Source organism: Lentinus tigrinus (genome assembly GCF_003813185.1).
Source record: "Lentinus tigrinus ALCF2SS1-7 unplaced genomic scaffold L226scaffold_6, whole genome shotgun sequence".
Taxonomy (NCBI): Eukaryota; Fungi; Basidiomycota; class Agaricomycetes; order Polyporales; family Polyporaceae; genus Lentinus; species Lentinus tigrinus.
This window is the reverse complement of record NW_027137915.1, coordinates 511,237-530,953: the sequence shown is the minus strand read 5'-3', so window position 1 is coordinate 530,953 and position 19,717 is coordinate 511,237. Positions and strand designations below refer to the sequence as shown.

The window sequence follows — 19,717 nt, the reverse complement described above, 5'->3', positions numbered from 1 at the left end:
GGTTTGGCGTCGCGGAGGGTTGCTAGCCACGATCTAGCGGCTGACGGAGAGTCGCGCACACATGAGCCTCAGGACGCTGAAGGATCTGTCGACAGGAGCTCGGAACTCGTACTTGCTCTGGTACGAGTCTCCATGCTACTTAGGCACTGCTATTAGGCAGCGGCCAAAGTAGTCTTCACATGACGACCGCTCAAATGATGTATTTCCGGACTTCACGTGGCCAGGCAAGTACAATGGAAACCGGGGGACACCCCTGTCTGAGAGATGGAGGTGGATACTGGAGATGCACGTAACATGTTCCGGTGAACCGCCTGGCAACAGTGAACGGCCGTTTATGGGCAAGCGGGGCGCATATGGCGCATACGGTAACCACATAGGGGCATTTGTGTCGATGTAGCGCGGTTTCCGCGACTCCATACGCTGCGAGGAAGACCGCGGGAAGAGCACGCTAGAGCTTGTCGAACGTTTGACGGAGTGGAGTCAGACGACCCTCGGATACGCAGGCGCTGCGGCGAAGGTTGTGCAGGAGAGACCAGTGATGCATGGTGACCCAGCCAAGAGGAGACGTTGGCATGTACAAGCTTTTTAGCTGCGAGCTGGGGAGTTGGTCGTTTGCGCCCAGGACTCGAGTGAGCGGGAAGTCGGGACTCGGCGACGACGGGGGGACTGGGACGAAGCGGCTGGGTGTGGACACGGTGTGGGAAATTGGGAATAGACCGCTAGCGAGAAAGATGGAGGTGGCACCCGTGCGTTTACGGGGACGCTGGATGTCGGCGAGTCGCACCGGAGCTTGGGCAAGGCTCCGATATTCGCGCAGGACGTCGCGGGCAATGGGAGATTCAGGATACGCTGGGAGGCCGGAAAGGAAAGCCGAGTGGCGGGATGAACGCTCTCGAGGCGTCGGTACGCAGTCGGCCGTGGACGAGCGGCCCAAACAGGCACTCGGAAGCTCGCGCCGGGTGGGGAGCACTGGGGCCCCACACACGAGCACGTGCGGGAGGTACGCGGGGTGGGACGCGTCCATCAGAGAATGATAATTCACCCAGGAGATGTCCGGGGTGGTCTCAAATATAAGTGTGCCCCGCGCACATCTTGCAGACGGTCGAGCGTCCTCCTCCTTCCCTCGAGTCGACCTCTCTGCCTCTGCGTACGATGGCTCCTTACTTCCTGCGCAACCTCATCCCCCGCCGCGAAAAGCGTGCAGAGGGCCGCCCCCTCCTCGAGGTCATCGCCTCCCTCACTTGGATCCAGTGGGGCCATTTCTGGTCTGGGTGAGTGCTTCTCTTTTTCGTCGTCCTTGGCGCGGCCGCCCCCCTCCCCGCCTCGCTCTCCCCGTCTGATCGCTTACTGACCCCGCCGCCTTCTTTCTCTTGGCCTGCACCCACAACCCCCGCCGTCGTACACAATCCACAACCCTCCCCGCAACAGCTGGCTCGCTTGGACCTGCGACGCCATCGACTTCTTCTCTGTCTCCCTCTCCGTCACCCGCCTCCAGGAACAGTTCGGGCGGTCCACTCACGACATCGTACGTCCCCTCCCCCATCCCAATGAGCGCGTATGCTGACTCCCTATCAAGACGACTGCTATCACGCTTACTCTACTCTTCCGTTCGGTCGGAGCTGTAAGCCCCACAATGGCGTCTGCCTCATATCGGGAAAACTGATTGCTCGTCTCTCCCAGGTCGTCTTCGGTATCATCTCTGACCGTTATGGCCGCAAGTGGCCCCTCGTGGCCAACCTACTTCTCGTCGCCATTCTCGAGCTCGGATCCGGCTTCGTGCAGACCTTCAAGGAGTTCCTCGCCGTCCGCTCCCTCTTCGGCATCGCCATGGGTGGAATCTGGGGTCTTGCCGCTTCAACCTCTCTCGAAAATCTGCCTGTCGAAGTCCGTGGGCTCGCATCCGGCATCCTCCAACAAGGCTACGCCGTCGGCTACCTCCTCGCGGCTGTCATCAACCTTACCCTCGTCCCAGAGACCGCCGAGACATGGCGTTCGCTCTTCTGGACGGGCTCCGGCATCTCCGCCTTCGCCGCTGCCATCCGTCTCGCCCTACCCGAGAGCGAGGTCTTCATCCGCGCAAAGGCCGCCGAGCGCGCGCGCGGCGACTCCACGGCGAACAAGACGCGGGTCTTCCTGCACGAAACCGGACAGATGCTCAAGCGCCACTGGCTTCTCTGCATCTACGCCGTGCTCCTCATGACTGGTGCGTGTCGTGCTTCATTGACGTGAACGATCTGCCCGGCAGAGATGCCGTGCACTTCCGTTTCCGTCACGGATGAGCGGGGACACTGATATGGGCTCTGATGTCACAGGCTTTAACTTCCTCTCCCACGGATCTCAGGATCTCTACCCCACGTACCTGACCAACGCGAAGCTCTTCAGCGACCACAATGCTACCGTAGCCACTATTATTGGTAACTGCGTGAGTACCGCCCATAGAGCTGCTCTTGGATGCATAGCCTGACTGTCTGCATGGTTCTAGGGTGCCATCGCGTGAGTATGACATGACTTGATGCGTGTGCTGCAAACTAACGTCGGCAACAGTGGAGGTGCAATCGCCGGCTGGGTCAGCCAGTACATCGGACGTCGTCTCACCATCATGTACGTCTCTCCCACTATCGCCAGGTACCGCTCCCGCTGACTCTGTGCTCTGCAGCATCTTCGTATGCCTCATTGGCGGTCAGTTTTGTGTTTTTCATTTTACGGATGAACGCGCATATACTGATACTCCTGCCTTCCATGCAGTATTTATCCCGCTCTGGATCCTGCCGACGAGCTTCAGTGCCCTCGCCGCTGGTGCATTCTGCATACAGTTCGGTGTCCAGGGCGCATGGGGTGTTGTGAGTACTCTATCCCGGTCATACGCCGGCCCTGCGATGTTCCTGACGCGTATCCCCGCAGATCCCAATCCAGCTTGCGGAAATTTCGCCGCCGGCCTTCCGTGCCACCTTCCCCGGTGTTGCCTACCAGCTCGGTAACGTACGTACCATCCCCGGTCTAGCTCCACACTCCCATAGTTCGGCCCGCTGACTGGCCCTCTTTTCTCTCTCTCTGCCAACAGATGGTCTCCTCCGCCTCCGCGCAGATCGAGGCGACGGGCGCGGCGAACCTGCACACGACGATCATCGACAAGGACGGGAACCCGAAGGTCGTGTCCGACTACGCGACGGTGCAGGGCATCCTGATCGGCGTCGTCGCCGCGTTCGTGCTCTTCATCACGATCATCGGCCCGGAGAACTACGGCTCGCACTTTGAGAAGTCGAAGGCGGCGTTCGAGGAGGGCGCCGGCGCGGACGAGATCGCGGAGGAGGAGCGCCGCGATATGGAGCAGGGCAGCCCGGAGAGCGGGTCCCGCCCGACGAGCATCCGCGTTATGGACGAGAAGCGGAGCACGCCTGAGCCTGTTTAGTTCCGCCGCGTGTGGGCACTGGGCTCGCTCTTCTTCTCTTGGGCTGCTGCTGTCTACGAGCGGGCGGATTGGATATGCCGCAGGTTCCCCTCCCTCCGCGCTCTCATTGTATTGGTGTAGCTATGACGGTGTGTGCTGATGCTTTGGGACACGATCTTGCGCATGCGTAGCGTATGTCATTATTGTCACGACTTTGCGACGACTAGTCAGTAGTTAGTTATCTCATCATGTGTATTGTACTTGTAACTTGGTTTGGGACTTGCAAAGCAAAACATTTGCTGTTCTTTCTCTCTCTCTTTTCCTTGGCTTCGTTTTGGCGTGCCCGGATATTCTCCTGCCTGCCAACCTTCAAGCTCAAGGGTGACGTGTACTCTAGAGTCTACTTATGTACATGTTGCCGAAGTACGAGGGCGCTTCCGCCTGACTTCCCGTTGGGTTCGGGTGCCGGACCGACCTCCGAGAGGGCGGAGCGCTGAGGCGGCGACATCGTCTCGGAAGAGCCTGGAAGAGCTCGCCTCGGACTTTGAGCTTTCCGACCACACACACACGGGTTCCTCCTCGATCGTCTTCATCTCTCTCGGATCTTGGCTGCGACATGACGACATGACGATACCAGTGCAACTGCGAGATGTTCCTGTCTAGCTGGATGGCGGACCTTGCGACGCTTGCGAAGCCGCCTCATCCCGACTCAGATCAAAGTCAACGGTCTGCTCCTCAATAAACCCCTGGTGGTCCCTTCCATGTCATGGCGCGACTGGTCCATCTGCGCGGGATCCCCAAGAACGTACAACAAGTGCCAGTGCTCGGAGATACGCTGCGCCAGCGTAGTATGTAGGCTCGATCGAGGACCGTCGATGAGCTGCTTACATTTTCTGGTGGTGAGAATTCACTATCACTCGCTGCTCAGTATCATTTTGCGACGCCACGATTGCTGCCGCCGCCGCTGTCTGCGATTGGCACGTCTTCCAAAGGTGTGTCATGTCATGCAATGACATCTATGTGCGAGAATCGTGTAGAAGTTGAAGAACGCACGCCCTCCACCAGACTAGTCTCTAGTCGTACGTCCACTTTATTTGTCTTCTGGAGGCTTGAGGAGGCGGAGCTCACGAAGTGAGTTGATGAGGGGCGTGGAGGTACTTGATTATTATTGAGAAATCACCTGTTGGCATGGACCCTCACAGTACTCACCATCGTCTCCATCGTCTCAATGACCTCTGCACCATCACACCTATGGTCCGTGGCGCCATCACAATCAAATTGTGGCTAGCGAGGAGAGAAGGGTAGAACAGAGTCGGGAGAAGTGCGGCAGAAGGGCAGAGAAATCGGACAAATGTTCAGTGTAGTCTCAGCCTTCCACGAGTTCGAAAAATCAACAGTGTCAGTGAGCTCTCGACTGCAGTCTCCGCTTTGCATGCTGACCTTGTTCTGTGGGCTCACGCCTTTCCCCGGAATGGCGTTCACATGCGCTGGTAGACAACCTTGACAAGCTAGCGGACTGCAGGCATCCTCGTGCGCGATGGTGTCTGACCCGAATCGCCCTCCGCGAGCCAGCGAGTCGTGGCCGATCGACAAGGTGTGCCACTCACACTCGCTTTGTCGCTTGGACACTGCAACAAGATGTGCCGAGGTGTATGTCAATGTCGACAATGTCCACGCTTGGACTGCCTAGCACGCACGGACATCTTGCTATGGGGTACTGTGGCAGACGCTTTATCAAATACCTGGCTTGGACTTTGTCAAGCACAAAGCGCATTGGAGCGTATGGTCCACAATTGTGGTTGCCGCCCTTGGGTGGCGGGCTTCAGCGTCGTATATAGGCCGGAGAGATCGTCACTGAGTGTACATCGCATACACACTCCCCTCTTCCTCTCAACCTCGCAGAACCATCCAACCATGCCCACCACGCACGCTTCCGCGCCATCCGATGCCAAGAGCCCCGACGCCATGTGCAAAGGCTGTGCGAGGGGGGTACGCTTACCTCAAGAACTCTGCACAAACTGCCAGGCAGTATGGTCTTCTCGGGACGTGGACATGGGCCTCAACGAGGGCGGTCACGTGGACACGACCCCTTTGCTGGGCCTGTCCGGCAGGGAGGGCCTCTACTACCATGACGTGAAGAGCCTCCACTGGCCGGAGGAAGTCACACCGAGGATGGGGGCCGTTCCAGTGCCCTACGTACCACAGCAGCAGCAACTGGGAGTCGTCTCGACAGCCTGTCGAGCTCAGCGACAACTCGAGCCACAACACGCGGCCGCTCAGCAAGTCCTAATAGTGCACGACGCCACGCCACCGAACCCCTCATGGTCCAGTCGTCCTCGTGGGAGGCCGGGGCCTCTGCCTAGTACAGCGTCTCCTACAGCGTCTCCCTCGTCTCCTCAGGGGAACATACCTGGTGGAACCACCCCGAGAGCGCACAACGGGACGACCATTCGCGACCTACTAGCTGCCGCTGCGTATCTAGAACGCTGCTCTCAGCAACCCCCGGCCGGACAAGTCGGCCACACTGGCGTTCCCGCTCAAGCTGGCCATCCGCAGTTGCAGAACGCCGGTGCGAGACTTGCTATTGCGGGATCCACCTCAGTGCACGCGGCCCAGCCGCAAGGGTCGGTAGCCAGCTACCATGCACCCGGGGCCGGTGCTCGTGATTCGCGCCCCCAGCATTCGTGAGGGAGTCGCCAACGTACCGTTCTCGCGAAATTCACCTCTTAGATTAGTATTAGTATACCAAGAACTTCCTGATGTCGCCTGCCTGTCTATGCCATAATCAATTCCCTCGCCTTCTCTGACCTCGGAGTGATCGTGCAGCGACAATCCATGGGATGCCTGGACAGTACTGGTGAGTGTCCACACGGACTAGTACTGAGAAGACAGCGATGTCCACGTACGAAATAAGTCTGTTCTCCATGCGCATCTCGATCTTGATAGGCTTTCCATCCTCGTCCAGAGGGGGCGTGATGTCGTAGACATGCAGGACCATCGCGATGTTGATGAAGAGCGACGCATCTGCGAAGTATCTTCCTGGGCAAGTCCTACATAGAGGAGCGAGGGTTGAGTTGACCATATGCGAGACCCGTCGGTCCGGGCCAAGGTGAGCGGCGACATGTACCTTCGTCCGTATCCAAATGCAAACTGTGCGGGGTCGCACACGTCCGGGTTCAGCTTGCCATCCCGCAGGAACCGTTCGGGCATGAAACGCTCCGGGTCTGGATACGTCTCAGGATCGTGGAGACAGGCCCTGAAGTCGCCGATGAGCACATCATCCCCCCTCGGACACCGGTGTGAGTACTCGGTTCTCACCAGGAGTTCGGCAGCAAGATGGTCCCGGCAGGGATGAAGTACCCGCCGTACTCGGTGTCTCCGCTCGTCATGTGGGGTATGCTGAAGGGCAGCACCGGGGCCCATCGTAACACCTCTTTGTGGATCGCCTCGACGTATGGGAGGTTCGGCTTGTCGCTGTGTTCAGGAAGGCGGTTGGGGCCTACGACCGCGTCGAGCTCGGCTTGGGCCTTTCGCTGCACGTCGGGGTTGAGCGCGATGGCCATGAAGAAGGATTGGAGTGTCGAGTATGTCTATGTTCGACCGTGTGCAATGATCAGAGCTCGTGCCAGCTCGGGTGGGATATGGTGATGCATATGGGTTTCTCACAGTTTCAGCTCCTCCTGCAATGCCAAAGGAAAGTGAGAAACTGCACGAGAGGAGCAAGCTGTCGTAGCGACGCACCTGAGTATTCCATCAAAGCGACGTTCTTGATGACTTCTAACTCGTCCGCCGCTGCCGCGGCATCACCGCCGTCAATCCGCTCTACTAGCTGCGCGACGACAGACCGAGATGTCTCGCCACTGACCTGGACCCGCACTGTTCAGTACTGGTCAAGAGCACAAAAGCGTTATGCCACATACCATTCCTGTCTTGGTCTTCTCCACCATCTTGTTTCTGACCCAGTTGGTCGCATCCCGCCACCCCTTGAAGTCGTTCTGGAAGCCCGCGCCGGGGACCCAAGCCGGCACATGGCGAAGAAACGGCAAGAATTCGACAAGGTACCTGCCCGGGGTGAACGCCTCTGCAGCGGAGAGCGCCTTCTCCATGATCGCGACGTATTGATCCGAGTCTTCCTGTTCCTCGACACCATACACTACTTTCACGATAGCTGCCCTAAAATTGCTGCGACGTGGAAGTTGTAGTTGTGAGACAGCTCCAATGCTTTCCTAGCCTTACTAGGTGGCCCGGCACTCACTATCGAATGTGTTCGGACAGACGGCTTGGACTAGCCAAGAGCTTCCGCAGGAACATACGAGTCGTATCTCGCTGTACGTCGAGGTACTTCGCTGACGCCGCAGGGAAGAAGTGCTGCCAGAACATGCGTCGATGGCGCCTCCATTTCGGACCGTATGCTTGAGATGAGAAGTTGGCGTCCTGGCCAGACCTTGCAGTCAAGTTAGCGCAGGATCGTGCTTCAACATCCATCGCCACCGAGACTGATGCTTACAGGGAAACGAGCGCTGACTGCATCCTGTCCGACGTCACAGAGGATTGTTTGTCCAGCAGTTCGGAGATGACACGTGGGCTTCCGAGGATCATGATGCGCTGGCCCAACACGGGTACATTGACTATTTCACCTGCGGGTTCGACATTACCATTAGCTCCAGTCGCATCCAAAGATGCACTCGACACTCGAAGTTCGTATGATGGACTTACCGTACTTCTCGCAAAGCTCACGATGCGCCTTCCATATCTCATCCCTGCGCATATGAGATACGTTCCCGACGTAGGGGAGCGAGTCCGGCCCCGGCGGCAATGGGCGGCCACGACTGCGGTTGTGCCATTTCGCTCGGGATCGGAGGAGGAGAAAGACTGTGATCGTGAGTAGCAGCACTGTCCATTGCGACACGGATCCCTGCATACTTCGCGGCTCCGTTGGAGAGCTGAAGGGGAAGGGGGATAAGGAGGAGATAAGAGAAATTCCATGATCCAAGTTGGACGGTTTATGAGGCCTGATGTTACTGAATTTGTAAAGCTGTCAGCTAGCGTTCACCATATTGGATCTACCACGATGCGGCGGTCGCGGAGCGCGGAGTTCCCGTGCCACGAAGCAGCGCTCAACGTCCGCTTCTGCAACCCTTAGCAAGACCAAGACCAACAGCTAGTATTTCATATGTCGTCTCCTTCTAACTCGGAGGTTCGGCATACCTGGACAAGCGTAGGGGAGAGCCGTCGGCTCACAGGGACTCAGCAGAACAAATTGCACAATGAAGGCGTACGGAGTTCATAGCCCAATTATGCCCTCTGCCTACGTCAAAATGAGTTCCCTCGCCTTCTCGGAACGTGGAGTGATGGTGCAGCGAACATCCATGGGGTGCCTGGACGTTCGCGCGAGTGAGTACCGTAGCCCGCATCAAGAAGAGAGAAGAGCCCACGCACGAGACGAGCCTATTCGCCATGTGCATCTCGATTTGGATAGGGTTTCCATTCTCGTCCAGAGGAGGCGTGATATCGAAAACATGCAGGACCATGGCGATGTTGATGAAGAGCGATGCATCTGCGAAGTGTCTCCCGGGACAAACCCTGCAGAGTAAAAGGAGATGAGCTCTCCAACGCGGGCAGAGGAAGCAAAGACGCGTGCATACCGTCGTCCATATCCGAACGCGAACTGTGCTGGATCGCTGACCTCCGGGTTCAACTTGCCATCTCGCAGGAACCGCTCGGGCATGAAGCGCTCCGGCTCTGGGTACGTCTTAGGATCGTGGAGGCATGCCCTGGAGCTAAGATAAGCACATCGGACTGTCGCACACCTGTGCAACGTCCTACCAGGAGTTCGGCAGTATAAGGGTCCCGGCCGGGATGAAATATCCGTTATACTCGATGTCTTCACTCGTCATGTGGGGTAAGCTGAAAGGCAGCACCGGAGCCCACCGTAACACTTCCTTGTGAATTGCCTCGATGTATGGGAGGTTCGGCAAGTCGTTGTGTTCAGGAAGGCGATTGGAGCCTACGACCGCGTCGAGCTCGGCTTGGGCCTTTCGCTGCACGTCCGGGTTTAGCACCATGGCCACGAAGAATGACCGTAGGGTCGAGTATGTCTATGCCGTCGTATCAGAGCACTGTGATATCATATTACACATCCGGGCGATCACTCACAGTCTCAGCGCCCCCTGTAGCACGAGAATACATGAGAACTCGAGAGGCACGAGCGGTCAGGATCAGGATACACGCACCCTCATACGCCGTAAGAGCGACGTTCTTGATGATATCTTGCTTGTCTGCTGTGGTTACTGCGTCTTCCTCATCCATCTGCTCAAGTAGTTGTGCAACAATGGATTGAGACGTCTCGCCATTGACCTGTAAGGGAGAGCGTCACGAAGACTATCCGGCACGGGGCTCATTCAATGCGGGACGTACCATTCCTTCCCTGGTTTTCTCGACCATGTTGTTTCTGACCCAGTTCGTCACGTTTCGCCACCCTGCGAAGTCATGCTGGAAGCCTGCACCGGGTACCCAAGCCGGTATATGTCGGAGGAAGGGCATGAACTCAACCAGGTATCTCCCCGGTGTGAACGCCTCTGCGACGTCGAGGACCTTCTCCATCATAGCGACGTATTGGTGGTCGTCTTGCTCCGGGATACCATACACAACCTTGACGACACCCACTCTAAACGTGCTTTCATATCGTTCAATGTCAAGTCGATCACGCAACGGAGAGGATGACTCACTATCGGATGTGCTCACAGAGACGGCTGGGGTCAGCGAGGAGCTTCTGCAGGAACGCCCTCGTCGCATCTTTCTGTATGTCGAGGTACTTTTCCGACGCCGCCGGAAGGAAGTGTTGCCAGAACGCGCGTCGGTGGAGCTTCCACCACCGGCCGTAAGAGTACATTGCGAAATTGGAGTCTTGGCCAGACCTGAAATCAGATCAGCTTTCCCGTTCTCGCCCCCACCCTTCAAGCCCCAAAACTGACGCTTACAGTTCGATGATCGCTGACTGCATTCGGTCCGACGTCACAGATGAGCGTTTGTCCAGTAGGTCTGTTATAACCCTTGGGCTCCCGAGGATCATGATACGCTGACCCAATACAGGTACATAGACGATATCGCCTACAACTCTCATAGTCAGACTCGACATGCATTGCAGTTGTCCGTGACATGCTTACCGTACTTCTCGCAGAGCTCCCGATGCGCCTTCCAAATCTCGGGCTTGCGCATATGGGACACATTGCCTATGTAGGGAATGCACTTCGGTCCCGGAGGCAATGGGAGACCACGACAGCGGCTGTGCCAACTTGCTCGGTATCGCAAGTAGAGGAAGACAGTAAGGGTGAAGACGAGCAACGGCACCGTCGTGCGTTGTGAGATGAAGCTACCTGCAGCACGGAACTCCATTGGGTAAGCGAAGAAGTTTCAAGACACAAGAGGGGGCTTAGTGTTAATGACGAGAGTCAGGTGCTTTTATGAGTTCTGCAGCCGCGAGTCTACCGTGCATATGTATTCATGACCTGTCAAAAATATCAGCGTACTAGCCTCGATGCCAGGCCACAGGCGCACTTGCGCCGTCAGGTAAGGTTCAAACGTTCAAGTCCACCGTGCCAGACATCTACCGGTATACGCGATGATGGCCGCGGGGGCGAAGCGTGGCGTTCTCATGCGAAGCAGCGCTCCATGTTACGTTGTAGCTCGCAAGACCAGTTTCCCATCTGCTTGACGAGCGCAGAGCTGTTGATTCACGAGCCTCCAACTTCGACCTCGTGACGTAGGTTATAGTAGTCATGAGAATTGTTAAGAGTCAACGCTCCGGCATGTTGTACGCTGTGCCGTACTGCTGTTTCTGCAAGCCATCTTGAATGTCGGCCCATCCAATGGATGCCTGGAGGTTCCTACGTCATAAAATCAGACAGCAGTATGTAGGATGTCAGCTGTCGAATTGTCCCATGGAGTCCATCGATCTAGCGTGCATGGTACTCCTGCGGATGTCTCGTAATAAGTCTCGTCACCAAGCCGATGGGGGACAACTCCCAAGCGTACCAACTTAGACATTTGACTGGAGGTTTCTGAGCGCATTGCAGCCACATAAATTTCTCGTCAAAATGGAGGCGGTATACTGTATGAAGCAGTCTGTAGCATGTAGGCAGAAAGATGGACGCGACTGGGGCTAGCGCCGCAGCCGCGGGACGAAGACACGATTACGTGAGCTTGCCACCTCAGCCGCTCAGGCGGCCCATGGCGTGCTGCCAAAGCCTCCAGCCCAACACCACTTGGAGTCGCAAGGGTCTCGTTATGGCGTGGAACTTGAAGCTTAAAGCTGAAGGCCCGCCTCGGTCGCTGTCTGGTACACTGGCCACGAGTTCAATCGGATAACATCATGCGCTCACTCCTCCGGCCTGCACATGCGAAAGAATTTGAAGTTGCCTATGAACAGGTTGGTGTGCATGTGCGGCAACGAATTCATCGAGTTGGCCGGGTGCGGATGAGTTGGGTTCGGGAAGATAGCGGGCTTGCATGGAGCATGAGTACTGTATGTATATAGTGGCGTAGACAAGTGCTCGATCCCCCGCGGCGACCGGTGACATCGGGGGGACGTAAGTGAATGACGCAAGTAGTGATTCGCAACTAGACTTGGATAAGGCTCCCGGGACCTGTCGACCTGACGGACAGCGCGTTCAAGTCGTGGAGTCATCTGGACCCCCATCACTACGGATGTGACTCCGAGGAGACCAAGTCGACCGATCGGCATTTGCTCATGAACTGGACGCTATGAAGTCGTAACGACATGCTCGCATCCCTAAATATACAGAACCTGCATCGCAATATTCAACACGGGGGTCTTATCAGGGGACTAGGCTTGAGGTTCTGTACGAGGGGCGTTGGCGAGGATCAGCTGTCGGGCCTGTTCAGAGCGTGGCTTGATGGTGCAGCGACAATCCTCCGGGTAACTGAGTATAGTCGGTCAGGTCTCGCTCATATGGTTGGGAAAGAAGAGAGTATCACATACCAGATGAGGCCCTCGGCCATCTTCAATTCAATGTGTATGGGCTCCCCGTTCTTGTCGACTGGCGGGGTGACATTGAATGTATGCAGAACCATCGCAATGTTGATAAATAGCGAATTGTCTGCAAAGTATCTTCCAGGGCAGATCCTGCACGGTACGACTAATGAGATCGCGTTCAGAAGACCAGGGTCTGACCATCGAACGTACCTTCGCCCATACCCAAAGGCGAAGCGAGCGGGGTCAGGAGCATCAGAGTTCAGGTTGCCATCCTTGAGGAAACGCTCGGGTATAAAGCGATCCGGATCTGGATACGTCTCCGGATCGTGTAGACACGCCCTGCGAGTGATAATGAACAAAACACGGTATTCCCCTTACCTCGCAAACTCACCAAGTATTCGGAATCAAGACGGTCCCGGCTGGGATGAAGTACCCGTCGTACTCGATGTCCTCAGTGGCTACATGCGGAATGCTGAACGGCAACACGGGAGCCCATCTCAAGACCTCTTTGACGAGAGCGTTGATATAAGGCAGGTTGGCTCGATCGTCGTGGTCCGGTAGACGGTCTGGACCGACGTTGGCGTCGAGCTCGGCTTGAGCTCTCTTCTGCACTTCTGGGTAAAGCACCATAGCGACGAAGAACGTCTGGAGCGTCGCATATGTCTATGATTCGAGTCCCTCAGTATTATGAAGGAGCACAGTGAGGAGACTTCGCGTACCGTATCTGCTCCGGCTATATGAGATCCGAGAATACGTCAGCAGTGTCAAGCAAGAACATGGCTGGGCCGCACCTGCGTACGAAGTCAGTCCGACGTTCTTCACGATCTCCAATTGTTCAGAGACATCGGACGAGCCTTCCTTGCTCAACCGTTCTATCAGTTTCGCAATCACAGACTGAGACGTCCGGCCGTCCGCCTAGGCCCTAATCAGTACTAGGTAAGTATATCTAGTCGAGTTGACGCACCATCCCATCCTTCGTCTTCTGAAGCATGACATTCCGAACCCATTCGGCCGCATGACGCCACTCGGCGAAGTCCTTCTGGAATCCTGCGCCAGGCACCCATGACGGTACATGGCGGAGGAATGGAAGGAACTCGACGTAGTACCTTCCGGGGAGGAAGGCATCTCCCGCTTCGAGGTCTTTCTCCATCATGGCAATACACTTGTCATTCTTCTCTGCGACATCGAAGCCGTAGACGATCTTGACAACAGCAGCAGTGAAAGAGCTGCGAGCAACCTCGGCTTAAGCATGAGTACGGAGATGTGTAGCAGACAGACGTACTAGCGGATGTGGTTGACGAGGTCCTCGGGATCATCGAGCAGCTTCCGCAGAAAAACTTGAGTCGACTTTGACTGGATGGGCTGGTATTGCGTAGCTGCGGCTGGTAGGAAATATTGCCAGAATGCGCGCCGGTGACGTCGCCACCACGAGGTGTGCGGCATTAGGGAGAAGTTACCACTTTGACCCGTACTGAAGACGTCATGAGCATCGAGGTTCCGTGGAAAGTTTTGACACACGTACAGGGGAATCAAAACAGACTGCGGATGATCTGAAGTGACTGCAGAGCGTTTTTCTAGGAGCTCTGACAGTACTCGAGCGCTCCCGAGGATCGCGATGGATTGGCCCATCACCGACAGGTATACAATCTCACCTAGGCAACCGTGGTAAGCAAGGGATAGGGTTCTCATGAGCGGGTGCCGAACATCGCTTACCGTACTTGCGACAAAGTTCCCTATGCGATTTCCAGGGCTGTGGCTTGCGCATATCGGATATGTTCCCGAGAAACGGCCAGGACGTGGGCCCAGGAGGCAGGGGAAGTCCGCGACTGCGTCGGTACCACTTCGCGCGAGAAAAAGTGTATGAGAAGATGAGAAGTACGACGGCTACAGCCCAAGTGGGCATGTCCGTAACAACCAATTCCATGGTTGTGCGATGAGGAAGCTGTAGTCAGACCACTATGAGCAGGGCCGTACAACGTTCTTATACTCCTATGTAGGCTGAAAAGCCAAGAATCAAGGCCTCCCGGTAGAGTCGGAAATACTCACGCAGTCCGATGCCGGAGCGTCAGCAATCAGTAGTCCGGAGGCTTGCACACGGCTACCGAAGCGGGCCGCACATGGACAGTGAGGGTCCGATAGATTTTCAGGGAGAGGCGCTGATTGAGAAGGCGGAATTTCTGCGCTGTGTTGTCCGGCGTGTGACCATGCCAGTGCTTTATAGGCCTTCGACTGTCGATGTTTCTGCCCACCTCGAATCGATTGATTCCAACGTATTTGAACAGGCTCGAAGATCGTGAAGTCAATCGATAGATGTTCTCTGATGCAACGTCTCGTGCATGAGTCTCGTCATCAAGCCGGTGGGGTACCTGCTTTAACATTCGAATAGAGGTCTCTGACTGCACAATTGAAGCTGCCATGAGGGTTCTTGATGAAATGGAGGCGAGATGTCGTACAAACGTACAAAGCAGTCTGTAGCATGTAGGCATGCGGAGGAAGATGGACGCGAGGTGTTGTCCTAAGTGCTACGGTTACAGGCGCGCCGCCTGGGTTCCGCGCGACGCGGGAGTTGAACTTATCACAAGTAATTGAACTAATATGTGGTTCGACTGAACTTGCATTGGTTCGGAACAACTCCACAATCAGGTGCTCTCACGCGAGCCCTCCGAGTCCCTCGGACAACTTCAATTGAACTTCTCGTGCATGCGCATGATTCCGCTCTTGTTTGACACACCATGTCCACTGGATATAACGGATACAAGACGAGACATGTCGCCATACATCCCTACGCCGAAGAACGGATCAAGGGAGTCTCGCTACGGCTCGCCCGGGCTCGGAGGCGCGTTGCGGTCAATCAGCTTCTTGGCTCATTCTCCGCGCGACACAATCGTGTACGGGAGTCAGAATCGCCTGGAAATTTGGGGAAGGGGAAACTGCGCCGTAAGAGTCTGTGACATCGGGGCCGGTTAGTCCGGTAGACATTCGCCTTCCCGTTCCTATCGAGCCAAGCATGCAAGACCGATGCAATGTTCATGATAAACAGGGACGCATCTGACAAGTACCTGCTGGAATAGATCCTATGGCAACATGCCGCTCAGTACAGGCGCAAGAGTGCGATTAACGCACCTTCGTCCGTACCCAAATGCAAAGCGAGCGGGCTCGTAAACGTCCGGGTCCATCGCTGACCGGCTCGGACATGTGCTTCTGGCAATGGGAAAACTTCTACATCTAGTGTAAGTCAAGGCTGCCATCAGAAGATACCTAACTAATACATGACACAGACAACGTCGCGGAAACCACTGTGCGCATGTTTACCATGTCAGTGCTATGACCGCCAGCATCGACCGACCGGGATGAGCTTCAAATCTCGACGCTCTGAGGTCCTAAGCACCCATGGGCTCGCATCCTAGGCGCGTGACACGATTTGTATGGCGATTGCTCCATCGGCAACATGGTCACTACTCTGAGACAATGGGTCTAATCCGCGGAATGAACTTCAGGTTCAGTACGAGGAGTGTTGGCAAGGATCAGCTGTCGGGCCTGTTCAGAGCGTGGCTTGACAGCGCAGCGACAGTCCTCCGGGTAACTGAGTATAGTCGGTCAGAGCTGGCTCATACGCGTAGGAAAACAGGGAGAACACGTACGATATGAGGCTCTGGGCCATCTTCAACTCGATGTGCATGGGCTCCCCGTTCTTGTCGAGTGGCGGGGTGACATTGAATGCATGTAGAACCATCGCAATGTTGATGAACAGGGAATTATCTGCGAAATATCTTCCAGGGCAGATCCTGCACGGTAGGACTCATGAGATCGCGTTCAAGAGATCAGGGTCAGAGCATTGAACGTACCTTCGCCCATACCCAAAGGCGAAGCGAGCGGGGTCAGGGGCATCGGGATCCAGTTTGCCATCCTTGAGGAAACGGTCGGGTATGAAGCGTTCTGGATCTGGGTACGTCTCCGGGTCGTGTAGACAGGCCTTGCGAATGATCATGAGCAAAGTACAACATTCCCTTTGTCTCTCAAGACTCACCAAGTATTCGGAATCAAGACGGTCCTGGCTGGGATGAAGTACCCACTGTACTCGATGTCCTCAGTGGCTACATGAGGAACGCTCAATGGCGCCACTGGAGCCCATCGCAAGACCTCCTTGACGAGAGCGTTGATATACGGCAGGTCGGCTCGATCGCCATGGTCCGGCAGACGGTCTGGACCGATAATGGTATCGAGTTCAGCTTGAGCTCTCTGTTGCACGTCTGGATGTAGCACCATGGCGATGAAGAATGTCTGGAGCGTCGCATATGTCTGTGATTCGAGTCCCTCAGTATTATGGAGGAGCACAGTGCGGAGAATCCGCGCACCGTATCTGCTCCGGCTGTACAAGGTTCGAGAAGACGTCAGTGTCAGTGTCCATGCAAGAATGTGGTTGGGACTGGCCGCACCTGCATATGAAGTCAGTCCAACGTTCTTTGCGATCTCCAGCTCTTCATAGACATCGGACGAGTCTCCCTTGTCCAGCCGTTCTATCAATTGCGCAATTACATACTGGGACGTCCGGCCGTCCACCTAGAAACCTGGTACATCAATCAGTACTCCCAGTCTGCGTACTGTGAGGCTAGGCGCACCATCCCATCCTTCGTCTTCTCCGCGACTGCGTCGGTACCACTTCGCGCGAGAAAACGTGTGAGAAGATGAGAAGTACGAGGGATATGGCCCAAGTGGGTATGTCCGTAACAACCAATTCCATCGTGCGACGGGGAAAGCTGTAGGTGGATGAGTCCGCTACGAGTACTGGGACGTACCACGTTCATATACTCCTGGGCTCGAAAGCGCCTCCTTGTCAGGTTGGAATTCATCACACATCCGCTGCTGCAGAGTCAGCAATCAGTCTGCTCGGAGCCGTGAACACGGCTGCCGAAGTGGGTCGCGCATTGTGAACGAGGGTCCGATTTGGGGGGGAGAGGCTGCGGTGAATTATATTAGAGAAGGCGGGCTTTCCGCCCAGCCGTGTTCAGCGTGCGACCATGCTTTATCAGAACTCAAGCTGTTGACGCTCCTCGACCCACCTCGCAAGCGATGTGCTTGAACAGGCTCCGAAGTGATTGTAAAGTCAATTGTCATGTATATTCCTCATGGGCCGTACCTATTGTACAATCGATCATGCGTGAGTCTCCGCATTAGCCTGAGGAGCATTTGCGAGGATCAGCTGTCGGGCCCACTCAGAGCGAGGTTTGATCGTGCAGCGTAAATCCACAGGATAGCTAGGAAGCTCGGTCAGCATCTGGTATGCGCACTCAGGACTATACCCACGAGATAGTTGTGCTTGTCATCTTCAGCTCCATGTGTTCTGGAACTCCATCTTTGTCGAGGGGCGGCGTGATGTTAAAGACATGCAAGAGCATCGCGATGTTGAGGAAGAGAGACGCATCGGCGAAATATCTCCCGGGACAGTTTCTGTGAAGTCCGGTCATTCAGTCCACGTTCGCGACTGCCGTCCAATAGTCCATCTTACCTCCGTCCATACCCGAACGCGAAGCGGGCAGGATCGCAGACGTCGGGATTCAGCTTGCCGCCCTTGAGGAACCGTTCAGGCATGTAACGGTCGGGATCCGGATAAGCCTCCGGATCATGAAGACATGCCCTGCAGCCAGAATGAGCACAATGTCACGAACGATAGAGTGAAGCATCTCACCAAGTGTTGGGGAGCAGAACGGTTCCTGCTGGGATGAAGTACCCGTCGTACTCCATGTCCTCGATCGAACGATGAGGAAGGCTGAAGGGTAATGCCGGTGCCCACCGCAATGATTCCTTGACAAGAGCATTGATGTACGGTAGGTCGGCTCGATCACTGTGTTCCGGTAGACGGTTCGGGCCGATGACAGCGTCGAGTTCCGCCTGCGCTTTCTTCTGCACATCTGGATAAAGCGCCATCGCCACGAAGAAGGTTTGTATAGTCGAATATGTCTGTACGTTCTTGGTGAGCCTATGTCGAACAATACCGGGATGCGATGAGAACTTACAGTGTCTGCGCCACCTATGTTACGGAGGGAGCATTAATACCACTCAACAAACCTTGAGGGACACATCCGCACCTTCATATGTGGTAAACGACACATTTTTCACAATCTCAAAATCTTCGGCAGCGCGGGGCGGATCTTCCTCGTCCAGTTTCCCAACTAGCTGTGCCACAATCGACTGGGACGTCCCACCATCCGCCTAGCATAGTATAGCAGACTCGGAGGTCAACTACGCAGTAGCTCCCACAAACTGAGGACGACATACCATTCCCTGCTTCGTCTTCTCGACCAAAACGTTCCTGACCCACTCCGCCGCATAACGCCAAGCTGCGAAGTCCTTCTGGAATCCCGCTCCAGGCACCCACGCAGGTACATAGCGGAGGAAAGGGAGGAACTCGACATAGTAAGTTCCAGGGATAAACGCTTCACCCGCTTCGAGGTTCTTCTCCATCATGGCGACAGACTGATCGTTCTTCTCTGCGACATCGAGACCGTAGATGATCTTGACGATAGCAGACGTGAAGGAGCTGCAATGCGACACCCAGTCTTGAGTGCGGGTATGAGAAGAGAACACAACATAAAACCTCACTAGCGTATATGCTCGACAACGTGCTCTGGATCATCAAGCAGCTTCCGGAGGAAGACCTGAGTTGACCTGCTCTGGATGGATCGATACCGCTCGGAAGCTGCCGGGAAGAAGAACTGCCAAAACGCGCGCCGATGGCGTCGCCACCAGGGACCGTACTGCAATTGGGAGAAGTTGCCTGTTTGCCCAGCACTGGCGGAGGCTCGATGAGTATCAGTGAGTGCATGTAGTACACAGGATGGCCTTACAGTGGAATGAGAGCAGATTGCGGCCTGTCTGAGGTGATCGCAGAGCGTTTGTCCAAGAGCTCGGAGAGCACTTGGGCGCTTCCGAGGATCATGATGGATTGGCCCATCGCGGGCAAGTTTACAATCTCGCCTGGACGTCAGGATGATTAGCAGGGAGCAAGCTCGACGATTGCAGACGTATGCTTACCATATATCTCACAGAGCTCCCGATGCGACTTCCAAGGGTGCGATTTGCGCATATGAGCTATGTTCCCGATAAACGGCCACGCCTTGGGTCCGGGCGGTAGGGGAAGTCCACGACTGCGGCGATGCCATTTCGCGAGAGAGAGCGCGTACGAGAAGACGAAGAGGATGAGAGCGATAGCCCAAGTGGGCATGGTCGTTGCTTCCATTACGGATCCTATTGAGTTGGCGGGGTGAAGACGGATGATTTCGTGGATAGGTCCTATGGGAGGTACGAGTCGGCGACGCTCAAATACTCCTTGGACG

General features: G+C 55.7%; 8 protein-coding genes across 8 annotated transcripts; 2 read left to right on the top strand and 6 right to left on the bottom strand.

Annotated features, from left to right (window-relative positions):
- Positions 1-1,110: 1,110 nt before the first annotated feature.
- Positions 1,111-3,682, top strand: L226DRAFT_482201 (MFS general substrate transporter). The gene is made up of 11 exons (XM_067676960.1): positions 1,111-1,271; positions 1,429-1,525; positions 1,577-1,621; positions 1,681-2,203; positions 2,313-2,422; positions 2,483-2,493; positions 2,545-2,601; positions 2,657-2,679; positions 2,746-2,840; positions 2,902-2,979; positions 3,062-3,682. The coding sequence occupies exons 1-11, from the start codon at positions 1,153-1,155 to the stop codon at positions 3,407-3,409; spliced, it is 1,506 nt and encodes a 501-aa protein (XP_067538120.1). The 5' UTR covers positions 1,111-1,152; the 3' UTR covers positions 3,410-3,682.
- Positions 3,683-5,153: 1,471 nt separating this feature from the next.
- L226DRAFT_532329 (uncharacterized protein) lies at positions 5,154-6,163 on the top strand. The gene has a single exon (XM_067680239.1). It carries the CDS (start codon positions 5,303-5,305, stop codon positions 6,074-6,076), a length of 774 nt encoding a protein of 257 aa, XP_067538119.1. The 5' UTR covers positions 5,154-5,302; the 3' UTR covers positions 6,077-6,163.
- Positions 6,120-6,638, bottom strand: L226DRAFT_325474 (uncharacterized protein). Its single transcript, XM_067673932.1, has 2 exons — positions 6,295-6,638; positions 6,120-6,232 (listed from the first exon to the last, which is right to left on the bottom strand). The coding sequence occupies exons 1-2, from the start codon at positions 6,468-6,470 to the stop codon at positions 6,163-6,165; spliced, it is 246 nt and encodes an 81-aa protein (XP_067538118.1). The 5' UTR covers positions 6,471-6,638; the 3' UTR covers positions 6,120-6,162.
- Positions 6,596-8,513, bottom strand: L226DRAFT_325344 (cytochrome P450). Its single transcript, XM_067673930.1, has 7 exons — positions 8,105-8,513; positions 7,896-8,025; positions 7,644-7,832; positions 7,309-7,570; positions 7,130-7,253; positions 7,055-7,068; positions 6,596-6,978 (listed from the first exon to the last, which is right to left on the bottom strand). Exons 1-7 carry the CDS (start codon positions 8,307-8,309, stop codon positions 6,703-6,705), a joined length of 1,200 nt encoding a protein of 399 aa, XP_067538117.1. The 5' UTR covers positions 8,310-8,513; the 3' UTR covers positions 6,596-6,702.
- On the bottom strand, positions 8,468-10,888 carry L226DRAFT_325424 (CyP450 monooxygenase). Its single transcript, XM_067673931.1, has 11 exons — positions 10,555-10,888; positions 10,369-10,498; positions 10,117-10,305; positions 9,806-10,064; positions 9,622-9,745; positions 9,545-9,558; positions 9,215-9,486; positions 9,034-9,162; positions 8,828-8,971; positions 8,668-8,766; positions 8,468-8,596 (listed from the first exon to the last, which is right to left on the bottom strand). The coding sequence occupies exons 1-10, from the start codon at positions 10,781-10,783 to the stop codon at positions 8,697-8,699; spliced, it is 1,560 nt and encodes a 519-aa protein (XP_067538116.1). The 5' UTR covers positions 10,784-10,888; the 3' UTR covers positions 8,468-8,596; positions 8,668-8,696.
- Positions 10,889-11,886: 998 nt separating this feature from the next.
- L226DRAFT_532325 (CyP450 monooxygenase) lies at positions 11,887-14,670 on the bottom strand. Its single transcript, XM_067680238.1, has 10 exons — positions 14,097-14,670; positions 13,906-14,035; positions 13,666-13,854; positions 13,348-13,609; positions 13,175-13,298; positions 13,103-13,116; positions 12,775-13,046; positions 12,594-12,722; positions 12,390-12,533; positions 11,887-12,330 (listed from the first exon to the last, which is right to left on the bottom strand). Exons 1-10 carry the CDS (start codon positions 14,305-14,307, stop codon positions 12,234-12,236), a joined length of 1,572 nt encoding a protein of 523 aa, XP_067538115.1. The 5' UTR covers positions 14,308-14,670; the 3' UTR covers positions 11,887-12,233.
- Positions 14,671-15,696: 1,026 nt separating this feature from the next.
- L226DRAFT_532324 (p450-domain-containing protein) lies at positions 15,697-17,094 on the bottom strand. Its single transcript, XM_067680237.1, has 7 exons — positions 17,003-17,094; positions 16,820-16,951; positions 16,739-16,752; positions 16,411-16,682; positions 16,229-16,356; positions 16,025-16,168; positions 15,697-15,966 (listed from the first exon to the last, which is right to left on the bottom strand). Exons 4-6 carry the CDS (start codon positions 16,647-16,649, stop codon positions 16,047-16,049), a joined length of 489 nt encoding a protein of 162 aa, XP_067538114.1. The 5' UTR covers positions 16,650-16,682; positions 16,739-16,752; positions 16,820-16,951; positions 17,003-17,094; the 3' UTR covers positions 15,697-15,966; positions 16,025-16,046.
- Positions 17,095-17,330: 236 nt separating this feature from the next.
- L226DRAFT_482190 (cytochrome P450) lies at positions 17,331-19,706 on the bottom strand. Its single transcript, XM_067676959.1, has 10 exons — positions 19,416-19,706; positions 19,229-19,358; positions 18,984-19,172; positions 18,660-18,921; positions 18,470-18,593; positions 18,398-18,411; positions 18,070-18,341; positions 17,890-18,018; positions 17,688-17,831; positions 17,331-17,638 (listed from the first exon to the last, which is right to left on the bottom strand). Exons 1-10 carry the CDS (start codon positions 19,618-19,620, stop codon positions 17,536-17,538), a joined length of 1,572 nt encoding a protein of 523 aa, XP_067538113.1. The 5' UTR covers positions 19,621-19,706; the 3' UTR covers positions 17,331-17,535.
- Between the last annotated feature and the right edge of the window lie 11 nt (positions 19,707-19,717).